General features: G+C 40.1%; 1 protein-coding gene across 4 annotated transcripts in view; it reads right to left on the reverse strand.

Moving 5' to 3' along the window:
* LOC114878620 (rho GTPase-activating protein 7) overlaps positions 1 to 16,945 on the reverse strand; it is a 214,236-nt gene that overhangs the window by 124,767 nt on the left and 72,524 nt on the right. For 2 of the 4 annotated variants that reach the window (XM_029192636.2, XM_029192638.2), the window contains 6 exons: positions 13,152 to 14,696; positions 12,869 to 13,058; positions 12,386 to 12,625; positions 11,856 to 12,095; positions 10,825 to 11,018; positions 3,811 to 3,853 (listed from right to left, as the gene is read on the reverse strand). In XM_029192636.2, the coding sequence (XP_029048469.1) occupies positions 3,811 to 3,853; positions 10,825 to 11,018; positions 11,856 to 12,095; positions 12,386 to 12,625; positions 12,869 to 13,058; positions 13,152 to 14,696 (2,452 nt within the window). The remainder of the gene's footprint in view (positions 1 to 3,810; positions 3,854 to 10,824; positions 11,019 to 11,855; positions 12,096 to 12,385; positions 12,626 to 12,868; positions 13,059 to 13,151; positions 14,697 to 16,945) is intronic. The other 2 variants (XM_029192637.2, XM_029192639.2) reach the window with 2 other exon arrangements.

Consider the following 16,945-nt stretch of genomic DNA (forward strand, 5'->3'; position numbering starts at 1 on the left):
AATGGAATCACTTGTTTCTGCAAACAGCTGATTCAATATTTTAAGCATGACTGTGAGCTCAAACAAAACCAGACATTGTTAACATTCGCAAGATATTATTACCCTTTATTAATCATTTCGTATACTCCTGAAAATATTAAATACTTCTATATGCTTTAGAGAAATTATTTGAAGATGAAAAAATTGAAATTTTAATTATATAATTACAAATTTAATTTTGCAAAATTGAAGTGCAGGATTTGACACTATGTCCTTTTGATTTTGTTATATATCGTGTATTCTATCAGAAGACGATATTCGATAAAATGAGCCATGACATTCCATGGAACATCCCCCATGAGATTCGATCACCTATTTACGACAGAAGCCCGGACCACGCGTAAATACCAGAGTGCTTAGTTTTGAAACAATTGGCGCGCAAAATCAGCAGACCTCAAGCATTCAACAGACACTTTCTATTTAAAAATATTAAAATACGAAACTTGCATTTAATCCTGTGTATTTTTCTCGGGTCTATCATCAAATTTTATTAAAAAAATCTTCATTAAAAATCTTAATTTGCGGTAATAAAAAACTGTGGTAATTTCGTTTCAAATTATCCACACCAGATTCGAGAAAATTAGATAATAATAAATAGAAGTTTGAAAGTTTAATAAAAATACCAGTCCCCATTGACACAGATTCGCGCGCGAATTTCGAGCCTTCACCAGAAATTTCTCATTCTCTTAAGCAACGAAAGATTACATATCCTGATTGAAATTTTTGCGAAAAATCCAAGACACTCGCTGCTGCATACTCGTGCGATCGATCCATTTATGTTTGCTATCGTGAACTTGAGCACTGCGATCGATACCTAAAAAATCGTAAAGACGAAGACAAGTGTCGTACGATGGACGTGTTCAAATGGTCGAACGAATATAATCGCGCACACGTCGACGTGAAACGATGGATCTATCGGCGACGAGGCTTGAAAAAACTGTGAAAAACAGCCTCAAAGCGCGTCGCGAGTCGCGTGGACGCCGCTTGGTGAACTGCGACCAGCGCCGCGGTGCCCGTGATAGCGACGACTGGCACCGTGTTCCATTGGCCGATGGGACGAAAGCCACCGTCGCCGCCACCGTCACCGCCGCCGTCACCGCCGCAGCGCAAGCGTCTCCGGGGCTTTTTTGCTCGGGAACCGATCAAATCACCTGCCTGATACCTGCACTCTTTACTGCGACAGTGATCCACCAGAGAATCGTCAATTGAGACGAGCAGTATATTGAAAGAAGAGATACTTCGATATTGTTCTGTTACGTCTTGAGTCAAATTTTCTCATACCTATTGATAGTTCTAATTCCTTTATGGGCTGATGAGAGCCAAAATAATTTTTATAGGAATTTTGATATAGCACTTGTCAATCCTAATCCTTCATTTGAAAATTGTGGCAAATCAATTGTTAATCCTAATTTTATTTACAGGCTGCAATGGGCAATCAATTACGATTTAAAATAAATTTAGATTCTATTGAGAAATTTCTGAGAAAACGATTCCAAATTAATTTTCCTGGAAATATGATAATTTAATTTTAAAAATGAAAAATTTATTAGCGATCAAGCTGCTGTTTTTCCCCGGGTAAATAAATTACAATTTACCCAAACAAAAGTTAAGTAATTATGCAATTTCCTGTTTAATAAATAAATGAAGAAAAAACATCTTATTTTATGTGCGAGCTAATGAATGTACAAGACAACTGTATAAATCACACATTGATTAATAGCCTACAAATACGGCAAGTGAATTCATTAACGTACGAATGTTCGTTGTACACGGATTTCAGACCGTACTAACAGAGGTTTATTGAAGTAGACTTGACCCACTTCTTGTTTCAATCTCTATATATACAATAATCCTCAGGGCTTATAAACGTATTCGTAATTAATTTCACGCAAAACAGAATTATTTGCGACAGTTTTTCACCGAGAAAATTCAAGCAAATTAAACTATTCCGTAATTAATTTATCGAGTTAAGTGACTATGATCAGTTTGTTTAGAGTGATGGTACTCATGCAACCCCCTTTGTTCCCTTTTCACTTGTGGATGAAAGAAAAATATTTTCTGGGCTTTCGACTAGGGAAACGTTGAGATGAAATATAAGAGATTTTCTTGTAAAGAAATGCTTTTGAAGCATTATTCAGAAGCGATATACAGTGTGACAAGTGCATTAGATTGACACAATTTTAAATTCATCCATCTTACTCTGTTTAAAGAAATATCGAGTATGCACTTGAATTTTCTATACAGCTGGGTATTTATATTATCTCAGAAATATGACATAAAATGGTTAACATAATTTAATGTAATTGCACTTTTTGGAAAAATCATGGTCTTTAAAAGAAATATATACAAAATTTTTGTCTATTGAAGCAGAAAATTACGACGAATTTGAGTTGAAATTTCAAGAGGTAAAATTCATCATAAGAAAATATTACACGAACAAACTGCAACTTTCAGAATTTTATTTTATAACGCGACAGAGGAGAAACATTTTGGGTCAAGCTTAATTTCTACCGAGCGATGTAAAACCTTAAAAAGTGGACTAAAAAAAGAAGTACCTTCCATATGGTACTTGTCTTCATGATTCGATTATCGATACGCTGACCACACTCGATGCTCCATTTCTTTTTTAAGGAAACATTTCTGCCTTTATCACTAAAGACACGTTACACGTACAAAAATTTCTCGCGTATAATTTACCCCGAGCCGTTTTTCAAAAATTCCAAAGAATTTTATTAATTTCAGAATATCGAACGATCCTTTCGATACGGGAAATATTGAATTTAAAGTGCCCCGATGAAATCCTCGAAGCAAACTTCAAGTATTTACGCTGCACTTCGCCGTATCGATTTTTAATTATTGCGTCGAACAGCCGGAAGCAGCTTCAATAATTTCGTTTATAACGCAAATACCTTGCTTCACGACGATCTCTATACATCATTAAGAACCAGAACGAAAAGAACGCATTTCGTATTCCGTATTTTAAATAAGTTCTAATTTACGGATTTATTGCATTCTTGGTGATGCATCAAAGTGCATTATAAGTGCACTCTTTGTGATTTCAAAAAAGCTTTGTTGTTTCCTATTCAATCAATTTCTAAAAAATTTTATAAGATACTTTTTATTAACCCAAATCCAATTCACTGATATAAGGTTACCACTTTTTTTCTTTTGAAAATTTATAACTACAATTTCGATTCAAATATACGGCGAATCTAATAAAATCAGTACCTCTCCGTTTATATCTTCAGATCTGTAGAGGCTGCCTTATATTTTCAATAAAATTCTGCTTTCTGGTATCAAAAGCAAACGCCCACGAGCCAGCTATTCTGACATCTATTTCTTTCCATTTTTCGACAAGAATGCGCGTATTATACCAACGACCCTTACGTAGAAAGCTTATTTTGGATCGAGGACGAGCGAAAACGAACGAGCCACGCTGTCGGATCAAAGATTAAAGCAGCGAGGGGAGAAAACTTACAGGTGGCACGCGTCTCTGTTTCTACGACTTTTCCGCCCTTTCATCGACGACATTTCCGTCAGCTTTCTATTCGCAGAGAAATCGCGACTGTATTCCCAAAATACGCGTGCGTTCACGGGGAATAACCGCGAGCGTGTTTCGTGAAAACAACGCGGAGGATCGCTCGGGAAAGTTCGATTAATTATCAACCGTTTCGCGAACGGATGCTAATTACTTTCTCGAGGCGGCTGACTCCAAGTCTAGCGAGCTTAAATTGGAATTTAATTTTTACTGAATGTTTGTTAAAAACTCACCAGATAGCTGGCGTTCCGACTGCGAGCGTGGCTGCTGCAAATTCTGAAAGTAAACGAAAGTATTCAATTAATTTCCCTGTTGAACCAATTAATTCCTCGATGCATCAAACAATTTCGCAAAATAAACTCAAATCTGAACAATGTTGAACAAATACAGATAGACATATTATACACCCCAGAACGAATCATTTCAGTTCTGTTAGAAAGAAATATGGAGCAATATGTATTTCGTTTATTTTTAACCAATTTTCCTGGTAATATGTTTCCTAGATGAATATGCTGATTCAAGAGCGAACAAACGTGCGAATCGCGTGTCAACCATAAAAATCAACCACTTCACCGTAGACTGCATCGCATTATCATCGATTCGATCATGCTATAAATGTTTCTGACCTACCTGGTTATTGATCGAAACATTTACCTAAATTCCGCAGGATATCGCGAAATTTCCAGTCACGGATCACGTGGCTGGAATAAAATCGGGAAATATTTTATTAATCCGTGGATCGTCGATCAACGAGGTCGCGAAATCTACGGTGGTTTCTCGCAAACAACAGCCGCTTCCAGTCGGTCGGACTTATTAATTAAATCACTTGTCCCGGTTATTGCGAACCGATTTTCCGTATAAAATTACCAAGGCTTGATGGCCGATGATTGCTCGTCTCAAATTGCATTCAAATCACTTCGCCATGGTGCCGGTTAATTGGTCGACGTGCGCGTCGTCGAAATAGCCGTGGGCGGACGCGTTATTATCATATTTTCTCGACGATGTATCGAATTAAGCCGCATCATTCGCGGGGGCGTGTTTCGGAAAAATAGACAGGGAGAGACGAGCTAACGCAACGGGGTTATCCTTTTAGCAATGGGAAAAGAAGAGACGAGCGGAGGAGATCGAACCATGACCTACATGCGGTATCGAGCCGATCCAACCAGCGTCCAAACGAACGACCATGACCTTATCCACGCAATCCTGCTACAAAGCCCCTTCATCGATTAATTTCAAGTACAAATAATTTCATAAAAAGGGCAACGCGTGGGATACTGACTGATCTCCTTTGGAAAATCAACCGAGAAAATAGACTGTTACTTTGTGCTGAGATTCGAGGGGTTGAAACAGGATTCTCGGTTTGATATTGCTAGAAGAAGACAGATTTTCAAACGTCTTGACTGACAGCTTTTGGGGATTACCCCCCCAAAAACAAGGGTTTTCTTTCGGGTGGTTTAGTGATAAAAGAAGATGTTTGCGCGTGGGAGTAAATCTTACCAAAAGTTTAGTATTACTAAGAGAAAAACTTTGAAAATCTCGATGCTCGAACATGAAAAAAGGGGGTGGGTGTTAAGATGTATTGACGGCGTTGAAATTGATGAAATTAATTGTCCTTCGCGGCGAAATACCACGCAGTAAAGTTGAACTGTTAATGGTAATCGAGCTATAAACGTGAAGAAGTTGCTCCTCGAATCGACGCAGTATTTACAAAAGAACGCAGACTACTTTGCAAATATTTCTCGAACAATAGCCGATAGGCGGGTGGTTCGCTTTTTACGAGCTGCATAACTTCAAAGAGGAATCCCGATAAAACTCGCCAACGGTACAATTTATTTCTTCTACGAGTTTTTTTATTCCTCAACCTCTTTCCTCTTTTTCTTCACCCTCTCAATTGCGAGCTCGTGCTTCGGTCAAGGTGCACAGTTGTGAAAAGCATTTCAACGGGTGCTAAACACCGCCATTGTTCGACGATCGTAAAAATTTTCATCGTTTTCCTTCGATAAATGTTTTGGTCTCTTTTATTACCTGGCCAACTATGCGTAATCAAATACGAGAACAGAGATTGAGCCATGAAAAGAGCTCATCCTTGGTCTAATTACGTGCGCTTGGATCATGCAAACGGTTTCACTGCATTTGGACGCACAAGGTGCCGGGGCAATTGCAACGATGAAATTAAAAGGTTAATACTATGGAGGCATGCAAACGCAGGTCGCTGTTAATCCGATACTCTCAAGTATTTTTAATTTTCTACGTGTGGGTGTGTAGAATATTTAGATTTCTACGAGCTCAAAACATGAAGCTTTCAAAGTAATTATACAGTATCGAGCACAGAAGGCTTTCGAAAAGAGAAATTAAAACAGAAAACATTAATTTTTTCTTGCAACACAAAGTATTATAATATTGCATCCCTGAAAACCCGGTTAAGCCGAGACCTTGTTGCTACATCCAGGTGCAATGATTTTTTCCCTACCCGGCGGAAGTTTCTCTGCCACTTTTAAAGGGCCCTTTTACACACACCACCCACACACGATGGCTATTACAGGTATGAGAGATGCCAACCGATTAATATGCCGGCATGGCTCGATGCCCCATTAGCTTTGATCACTCGCCAACACCAAGAGACGTCGAGCCCACATACGTGTGCATCATGAAAACGTGTGTTTACCAAGGCAATGATGCTCACTCGTGCGCAAACTGCTACCTCGTGTATCGAAACTCCATTGATAATACGCATTCAACGATGGAACTCTACCGAAAACTGTCAGATAAACGGTTTGTCTAGAATTCTGCCTCTACCAAGGACTTTTAGGCAAGGTCCTACTGTTGTGATCTTTCAGAAAATGGAGCTTCAATATATTTTGATGCCAAAATAGAGACTTTTATTATAAAAATTAGAATTTTTCCCTGGGGCTGGGTGGTACACTTAAATGCAAAGTAGGTTTTCTTTAATTAAAAACAGTGGTAGGAGGAACCTTCCACCATTTCCTTTAAATTTTAGGAGAATTTGGTAAAACTAAAAGAAAAACCCTTTTGCCCTTGCACGTATGAAGCCTAGGTTGCACTTGAGTGCACCTTTAAAGTTACAGTGTAATACCTCTTGTACCATAAGGTAATTTAGAATATTGGTATCACTCAAGAGGTAAAGGTTAAGGTTGCTTGAAATTCAGTCTTTGAAGTATAGAATACAATTGAATGAAAGTGACAACACCATACATTTACTACCCACAAACCGGGTCTATAAATAACCTTTGTAGCACTATGAGTAAATAATATTGTTGCAAGTAAATCTGTATTCTTGACGTCAAATGTGCATGGCTATTGATATGCGTATTGCTATCCATATTTTATTTGTGACAATTGATTAAGTTTCTGACTTCAAGCACTGAAGTCAAGCTATTAATAGATAAATCAATGTTGAAGTACTAACAGTTTAGTGTACTGCAAAATTTATATGGTATCCAAAATTATTAAAACATATGTACATGGATTTTAATCATTTTGATTTATCTGTTATTTGTGTAAATATGAACCATACAATATGGATAAAATTTCATGAAAACTTAAATTGAATTACTAAATTACTGTAATGTGTGTCATTGAGAAAAGGTTAGAAAAATAACATTTTTCCATGTCTGGCAAAAACACAAGATAAATAATCGCAGGAAACGATCAGTTTTCTTGGAAAATAAACTTCGTTTCCTCGGTTTTCCTCGCATAAAGTTGGCGGTGAATTAAAAAACGCGAAAAAAATTATTAATTCTTTTGACGTAACGCCAGAGTTCATAGAAAATTAATAACGAGACGAAAGCTGAAAGCTTCGCGGCTGTTTTTTCAAGTGCACCGGATGAGAGATTAATTTTAGCCTCGGACGAGATTAATTATTCAATCGACGAAAAGCTTGCTCGCGTTTCAAATATCGTCACGTACAATTTTCGCAAAACAAGTAATAAAAGGATAAATTTGACTATTGATAAAATGAAAATTAAACATTTCCAAGTTTTCCAAAACCCTCAGTAACTTCACTAATAAAGTTATAATTAAGAAGCAATAAATTGGGAGGTTTAATAATTGAAGACACTAATTAACACATTAAAATATCAATTTACAGGTTTGAGGCGTGGTGCGTTCAAATGATACTCTGTTCAGCCATGTTCTCGATGACGTCACGCTTATTAAAGACTTGGATGTCACTATCGACAAACATTTAACCTTTAACGATCACATTGTAAAAACTGTAGCAAAGGCTAATCAAACTCTTGGCTTCTTTAAACGCACCACGCACCATTTCACTAATCCAAGCACAATATTTTATTTGTACAATATGGATTCTCTACAATATCGAAAACACCAACTTACTAGAAAGCGTCCAACATCGGTTCCTTCGATTTCTCTCCTTCAAAGCTGGCTGCTCCATGAACATTACAGATCACGACTACAGTGAGATAATGAGCAAATTTAACATTAAAACACTAAACTAATACACTGCGCTATTAGAGACGATTAATTTTTATGTACATACCTTCGTGCAACACTAGGCACGCTAACCTTTTTTACCCCATTCGTTTTGCCTCTAGATATCATTAGTAGAATCTGCACTACGACCAACGCCTTACAAGACGACATAGACCTATTCCAAATCTCTATCATCAAACTATAACACGCAGCACTGTTATAAACTTTTCCAAACATTATATAATAATACAAAACGCAAATTAATCTACTACGCAACATAGCGTCACTTTCCCACTGCGCATCTTATTTTGCGTATTGCGCAATCTTCTGCGCACGGCGCAATCTTCTGCGCACCACTGGCGCCAGTATTCAAAATTCCATTGAATATAATTATCACTCTTGACTAAAAAAATTATCAGTAACAATAACGCGTCTATGTTTTGAATCTGTAAATCTGTAAATTATTCTGATATTATTCTTCTCCGTTGCTGATAATTTCTCTAGATTTTTATCGTTTACAGCCCGGAACGACAAAAAATGCCGCTTCGAATAAACGCGGAATATCGGCTGTGTTCGGTTGTGCATCGATGCGAAGGGTCGTTTTTAGCATCAAAGCGTTGAGACTGACCTTGAACAATTTACGTCCACCGGACGTCCACCGTGGACGTTACGAGGTTAAATTCTGACAAGCGGGACGCGTTGAAATCCCCATAAATTACGCGACCGCCTATTACTCAACCCGTTACGCGTCGCGAGAAGAAGCTTAGATTGCTATCGTTTCACGTGCGAAACAATTTCTCCGCTCGCGATTGCGAGATCGTGCCTAAACCACCGATATCAAAGAAAGGCCTCGGTTAAATATAGAGCTTCCACACGCCATTTGCCCATACAGCGTCAACGAACGGGAATTTATTGCACCCCTTGGGACACGAAGCGAAACTTGGACCGCGTTCTTTCGTGTAACGTCACATCCTGCGGGAGTTGTGACTAAGCACGGTTAGATGACAGATTTCGGAAGCCTTCGTGATAGATTTAAGAAAAATGTGATAAATGTTAATAAATTGAATTTTTATGGAAAATTCTGAAGTGTTCTTTGATTTGATTTCTAATTAATAACTTATCAGATAAATCAAAATTTTGAAAGAATTTTATTATAAGTCACGATGGAATTTTTATGGCACGAGAGAATTCTTTTTTCCTAACTATAAAAAGATTAAAAGTGAAACGAGCAACGGTGAGCAAACTACGATTAAACTAAAGTGTAAAAAGAGACCACGGAAACTGCAACCAACTAATTGACTGTGAAAATTGTTCAAGAGTCTAAAATTAGCGAACAGGTCTAACGCGTATCGATCCTCCCTATTCGATGCACGTTCTTCTCATTTTCGAATAGAAATTGAATTTGCATCCTTTAACGATATCAAACCTCGTTAATGATACACAATCAATATCGTTTATTTAGGATAACTTGTGACATTGTAAAACTAAAACCTTTATATGCATGTTTGAAAGAAATTCACGTAGACGAATTATAAAACAACCACATTAATTGCAACAACAAGATATCAGTTTTCGATCAATCTGTGATCATACGAATCATTCGAATGGTACATCGATGATTCCTGGAGAGGTGGAGATAGTCGTCACGATTAAGCTCATCATGTTCACCAAATATCAGATGTACAATCATTGTCGAGGCATACATGTACCTTGTATGAAAAAAATTCGATCTATTTGCGAGATATCAATGACGAGACAAGATTCCCTGCTGAGAATTGAAATTTGAGATTTGTATCCCCTTAACAAACTTCCAATTTCCATAAATAGAGATAAGGATTGACAAAAAGTATATGTTAAGTATAAAATTACTTCAATAATCATTCTAAAAAAATAAAATCACCCCCTATCGCTAATCAGATGTATCAATTAGTCTCTACGATTTCTAAGCAACCCAAAAAATGTCGTTTTTTGCTTGTTAACACGAGTTCGAAGTGGAAATCGCAAGAGTACATCTAATGAGTGCAAAGAAGGTTTAGCGAGTAGAACAGGTCTCGTTTCAGCGATTCAATTCACCTGGAATCAGTTAATTTGCAAGATATTCGAATCGTCTTGGTGTAACAGGTGGAGATATACCTGTCATGAAAGGGAAATTAAGGTTCATCGTGCCAACAAAGTGTCAATCTTACGATGCCCTCCGCCGGCCCACACGTACCGTACACGCACCGCAACAACGCGCCGAGTGAAATACAAATACCGTGTTCGCGATGGTCAATGCCACGCAATGTTACACGCTTCACGTGGGCAGAGACTAATGGTGGCCCATAAAGCGCGGATCACCGAACGGAATAACAGTCGAAGCAACGTATCTCGGCTTGGTAATCTCGATGCCAAATGCCATACACGCTTTGCTGCCACGTGATTAATGCACTCTATTGAAGCTAGGACGATACTTTTGGCTAAATCCCGAACTTCACTCGTGCTCTACGAGTCATCCTCCTCTCTCTGTTATCGATATTTAAAGAAATATCTCTCTGGGACACGTTGCTGCCTTGTACCAACTGGACAGTTGTCAGTCTGTACCAGTCAGCCAAGGTTATTTATCATTGATATCCTCGCGTTGATCGATAGCGTAAGAGAAAATGTGTACTAGTCGATGTAACTATGTTTTGATGGTGAATATTTAAATTGAAAGAAATTGTCGATTTTCAAATGTATAGATAACAGTCTAGATTAGTTGATAAACCATGAAAAATGAAGGATATCGTTGATGTAATTAAAAAATAAGAAAAACTTACCGGTACTTTCCCGTTCGCCTTCTCCCCGTCGTTATTCTCCAACAACGGTGCGCTGCTGCTCTTTCCGCCCATCTCGCCGTTGAGGGGTTCTGGTTTCAGCTGAAGACTCGCCGCCGAGGGCGAAGAAGGTGCACGTGGAGGAGTTTCCAACAGTTCTCCAGAACTTAAAGAACTGCTCGCGGTGGTGGACAGACCTAACGAGACGACGAAATAAATAATCCACTGCATCGCGACACAATCGCACCACTATCCGTACTTTATAAAGAGAAACACACGAGTGATTCGCGACGAGATGTGTTCGCGACGACCGAGCTCACAGAAATGACGCATGCTTCGAATCTCCGGCCCTCGATAATCCCCTATGACTCTTGTGTTGTGAAAATCAAAACATTCCTCGACGCTTCGAAACAGGAATTTCTGGCGTGTTTACATGTTAATAGCTCTTCAATAGGAAAGAATATTATTCATTTGTATGATTGCAAACGTTATTCTGTTTTCTTGAATTTTATATAATGTATATTAATATAATTGCACTGTATGGAAAAGAATAATTGATGATTATATCAATATTATAGTATTCAGCGTAATCATTGTATCTCATCATTTCACAGAAATTTTTAATAAACAAAGATGAGAGAAAATATTCTCGCAACATAATTATAAAATTATTAGACATCTTATCTCGTTATTCGTTCCCATCTAAAGATCACGATGCCCTATCCATTTCCTTCGTTACGTTTCCCGATGGAACGCGTTGTTTCGTCCGCGGTTTATCCATTTCCGTCGACTCGAGGATAACATTGATTACCATTCAACAATTTTTCCACGCACGGTAAAGGGTATTCTGCGATCAAAAGCACGCGGGACGGTTAATTGCTTCGCAAACGTAGCGAAGAAAAGTGGTGTGTTTGACTTGGAGGAAAGTGCAGAGGAGGTGCAATTTGCATGTCTCGTGAACCTTGTATTATGCGGAGTGTTTAGAGGCGCGATTAGCAAGCTTTCGTGCATCGGTGCACGTTAATGAAACTCACAGAGAGGAAAATTCGTCGGTCGAAGAGGTTTGATCCTCGGCAGGGTGTCGTCGAGACCGCTGCTGCTGTCCACCGCATCCTGAGAATATTGGTCCTCGTTCTCCTTCGTCTGGGTGTGCACACTCTCCCGTTTGATCCACACGTCTTGAGAGTGTTTGTCGTTTCGCGAGTTCAATTTCGACGGACGTCGCCGGATCCTCTCCCAGGTTTCCTTGCGGTGGCATTTGCTCGACGACGGGGCTGCTCGACAGACATTTATTCTTCGATGACTCTTTGAGTCAAGTATTATTTTGGATCGTTTGGATGGCTCAATCAATTAGTAAATGAATGATTTTAGAATTAACATTCAGAGGGTGGTGAGTTGCATTACGCTGATGCACCAATGCACCAAAGTGCATCTATTTAATTGCAGAATACACCGCGTGGAAGAACTAACAAGGGGGTTAAAGGGCTCAGAATTTCGTTTCAGGAAAGTACGGCTCGTGGCAATTTCACTGTAATTCCATTTCGAGAAACGACAATCGACTTACGCTTAACTATCCGTCGGTCTGTACTTCGAGGAGGACTGGCGGTGCCGATACCGCTCTCGAGCGGAGATGCTCGGTCGATTGCATCCGGCGACAGGCTTCCGGAGGAAATCTCGTCCATGCTCTGAAGAAGATCTTGCGACGACGATGAGGATCTATTGTCATCGTCCACTGTGTCTTGCGGGGATGCAGGGTCCAACGTGCTCTCGTCTTGCAACGACCGCGAATCCATTTGCGATTCCGCTGCGAACATTCGTTTCGAAACAAGAGAACGTAACAATGAGAAGTAATTTGATCCTTTTTCTTGGTATTGCAAATGGATACCATCTACTTTTATATAATATTTTATTTCAAATGGCATGTAGAAGTATACTTCTTTGAAGTACACTTGTGGTTAACTCAAGAGGAAATGAAGTGGAAGCGGAACTTCAAACAATAACAAAGCCGCAAAAGTTTTAATAACACTTGAACGGACGTGGAAGTTACCTCGAGGAGAATCACAATCGCTGACCCACGTGAAGCTGGAACTTCTTGAAATAGCCGGGGAAGTTTGCGTAGCCATGTCTGAACAAGTCAACGAATCCATCGGTGGACTGTTCGGGCAACACGAGCCAGAACCGTTTCGAATCTTCGATAGCAGAGACTGAAGAGAAATTGGTAGCTGAAAATTAGAATACTATAACATTATTATAAAAAGATAACGGAGAAATCCAAAAATCCAAAAAATGTCCCTTCAAAAATAAAATAAAATGATTAGAATGTCACTCACCGAACCGGATCTAGAGTTCTGTTCGTCCATTATCTTCTTCGCATCCCCGTTTTCCATCTTCTCAAATTTTCCACTATCGACACTACCAATGGATCCAGGATTGTCATCTTGAGGTAAATCGCAGCTAACACCCACATCATTCCCTCTGGATCTCGAAAGCGAGAATTTTTTTAGATCCACTGGACTGATCTGTCTCACATCCTTATCAGATTCAGATAACCTCTTAGCCGACACATCCGAACGCAAGGTCAAAGGAGAAACGGCCCTCTTCTTCGATAATCTCTCCTTCGAACCGACCCTGCCATTTTTCGCATCCCTCGATGTTTCGTTCTCCAACTGAAGAAAGTCTTGATCCGGTAACGAGGACACTCTAACGAGCACAACATCATCGACATTCTCGCGAAACACTGGCGCGTGTTTCTTCCATAACAGTTTGGAAAATGGGGATTTCTTTTCCTCGGTTGGAGTGACCGGTGCTGATTTTGCTCCGTTAGCATCCAAGAATCTTTTCTCTTCGTCAAGCTCGTCATCCATCTGATCGTCGTTGCGTCGAATTCTGGCCAACCTAGGTGTCCTCCTTCGTTTCTGGCTCATCAGGTTCAACGGAAGACTAGTCTTCCTGTGCGCGTCCAAACGTTGTCTGGGTGGTAATTTAGCGTTCGATCCATCGATCGTTTTATCGGTATCGATGACGATGCTGATCGGACCGATCTGAGATGACCGTTTGTCACCGGTATCATTGGTCTTCGAACTTATCTCTACGCGTTTCTTTGGTTCTTCGTAACTGTTTTCGAGGTAGTCGGACCGCGAATGATCACGATCCAACTTCGACGGTAGACTAGAAGAGTTTCGATCGATTTGCCCGTGACACTCCATGAAATTCATCGACGAAGAATTACTGGGCTCGTCGTAATCAGAATTCAACTCATCGCCACGAGGATATCGTTCGCGATTCGTTACGATGTCCTGCAGGTTGTCCGGCAGGCTTCCGCTCTTTCTCCGACTGTTTTCCGGGGAGACGACCCGATCTTGAGGCTCGTCGTAATCGGAATTCAAGAGGAAACGATGGACTGTCTCGTCGGTGAACAACTTTCCATTTCGTCGATCGCGGTGTGTCTCCCTGTTTCGACGAGACGATGATCGATCGGTCGATAACCCGCACGAGCTTCCAATGGAACTCTCGCTGCCCGATATACCGAACTCGTTCAGCAGCTCCTTGTACTTCACTATCCTTGCCGGTTCCTTCTTTCGGTTCCGCTCGAGCTCTTTCGTCAACTCGTTGATCTCGTTCGCGATCAACGTGTTGAACTCGGCCAGGATGCTGTTCGACCAATCGCCTATGTCCTCGACACCGTTGCACCCTCTGCCAACGGAATTTTGCCGTCTGAGCAGACAACTTTTCACCGGTAATGACTTTACGCCACCGTGCACCTCGTTCGTTTGTTTTTCAGCCGGCCTCGTAGCCGGCTGCGACGGGTACTTTGGCTCGTCGGTAATGAGCAGTGGAGTAGTCGGCGCTGACTCGATGATTTCACCGATCTCTTCCTGTCGGACAGAGAAAAAAAAAGAATTTTTAGTGAAATCTGTGTAACGAGACATTCTTTTAACGCGATACCAACATCTGTACTTCGGTACAAAGTTTCGAAAGCGTACGTATTTAATGATCACCACTGATTTTCAAGACGGTGAAAAAGAAAAAGGGTTGAGCTTGTAAATGGTAGCATGTTCACACGTGTCTAAATCGACGGAGCCCGTTAATAAAATGCTCCATAATGAAGTAGTTATGATGCTGACAGCACCGACGCGAGCCTGCTGTTCCTAACGTCCCGCTCGTCCATTTGCAAGGTAAAATGAAAAATCGACTGGAACGATCCCCTTTTCCAATTATTTCGCGCGCCCGCGACTGACCATAGAAAGTGATGTCTCTAATTTATGGGCCGATCTTTCCCGTAGACAAGGGTCAATTAACCTTGATCACCGGTTTAGAAACCTGTTCGTTTCGTACGACACTTGTTCGACTTTTCTACTGGATCGTTGCCGCTTTCGATACTTCAGTTTCATTACGCTACGCTCTAACGGTGGTGATTTTTAATCATTAGAAACATTGTGCCAGCGACGATAGCCTTGTAAGAAAATATTTATGGATCTATTATAAAATACACAAGTTTTATTTTTAAGCAACAGAAAATTCTTGATTCTTATTTCCTGCTATTTCAAAAATCCTTGACCACACGAAACCTTCGAAAGGCCGACCTTCGAAGGTACGATCCATAACGTTCAATCTTATTACAACTTCGTCAATCTTCCGGCTGTCAGTAGTAGGATCATTTATAAAAAGAACGCGTTTCGTAACTTTTAACGCTGGCAAAATAAAAATTCAGCCCTGTAACTTTCGAGAGATACCCATTCAGACTAATTACATCGAACAAAGGATAAATTACGAAACGCTCCTTCGCGAAATTATTAATAAGTTACCGAGATTAATTCGAGATTACCAGACGAAACACCGTAAACGGTATTACAATAAGGAAACAAGATGCAAAAATCGAAATCATCTTTTTGTTTCAAGCTCATCAATCATTATCCTCCGTCTATGTAGCAGGATCCAAGCGATTTTACAATCGTCGCGTTAATTTCACGCGTTACTCCTTCCGCCACGCTTACTCGTTAAGTTTCTCCCTTTTCCACGCTAACGTTTTCATTTACATCCTTTCTATCCTGCTCTATAAACGTGCGTTCATCTTTGTTCGTTCAATTCGGATTTACATAAAGCGTGGCCGATTCGAGCGATTCACGTTTCATGGTTGATAGCGACGACCAAAAGATCGCATCACCTTCGACGCAGGGACGATCTATCAAGCAGAGGTTTCGCTATGTTGCACGTAATGAAAAGCTTGATTAAACCTAGCCGGCTAGGTCGAATTGTGATCCCATACGGGAGATACTGAGACGCTGATACTGGCGTCTATCATTAATCAAACGGTGTGTATTATTCGCGAGAGCGCGGACTTTGGAGAGAAGCTTTTGCAATTAAAAAATGCATCTTCCTCTATTCGAAAGTTGATTTTCCAGTGGATTATTGAAAAAATTGCGATATTATAGCGTGGAAAGTGTCATTAAATAATACATTAATTTGCGATTCGTTTCAAACGATAATTACAGTCGCGCGCGCGAATTAAACGGTTGCAATTTCCGTTGCGACACCAACACACGGAATTAGCGATCGTTCCGAACGGTAGAAAGATAGATACATCGAAGCACAGATTAGTCACCGATAAGAAATCGATGGACAACTGCCGGATAGTTATATTCCGTTGTCCCACGTAAGTCAACCACTAGCTTCGAGCGCACAATGCAACACCCATGTCAGGACAATGGGAAGCTCGTGCACGATGATTAATCGGCTTGATGGTTATAATAACTCGGATCCACAGTCAGACACGTAACTAGGATTTTATTGGGAGCAAATTGAAAGTCGAAGAGAAGATTTTGACGTTTGAAGAAATTCCTAATTAACCCTTTCACTATGGCAGATTTAGCCCAATTTGATTACTTTGCTTGAAAAATCTCGAGTAAAAAGAAAACGTGCTTCCTAAAAGCACGCGAGCTTTCACATGAATATCAGTTTGATAAATGTACCGAGCGGCGCGTTATGGATGGAGAATATTAGAATGGAATCGCGATTGTAGGCGTGCATCTGGTCGAGATTAAATGCAATCCCAATCAAGACGATTCATGAACACTTCCGTGTCAGCTGATGGAAACAGTTCGCTCGATTTAACGACCGACTTTCC

The sequence above is a fragment of the Osmia bicornis genome, chromosome 13 (genome assembly GCF_907164935.1).
Source record: "Osmia bicornis bicornis chromosome 13, iOsmBic2.1, whole genome shotgun sequence".
NCBI classification, from domain to species: domain Eukaryota; kingdom Metazoa; phylum Arthropoda; class Insecta; order Hymenoptera; family Megachilidae; genus Osmia; species Osmia bicornis.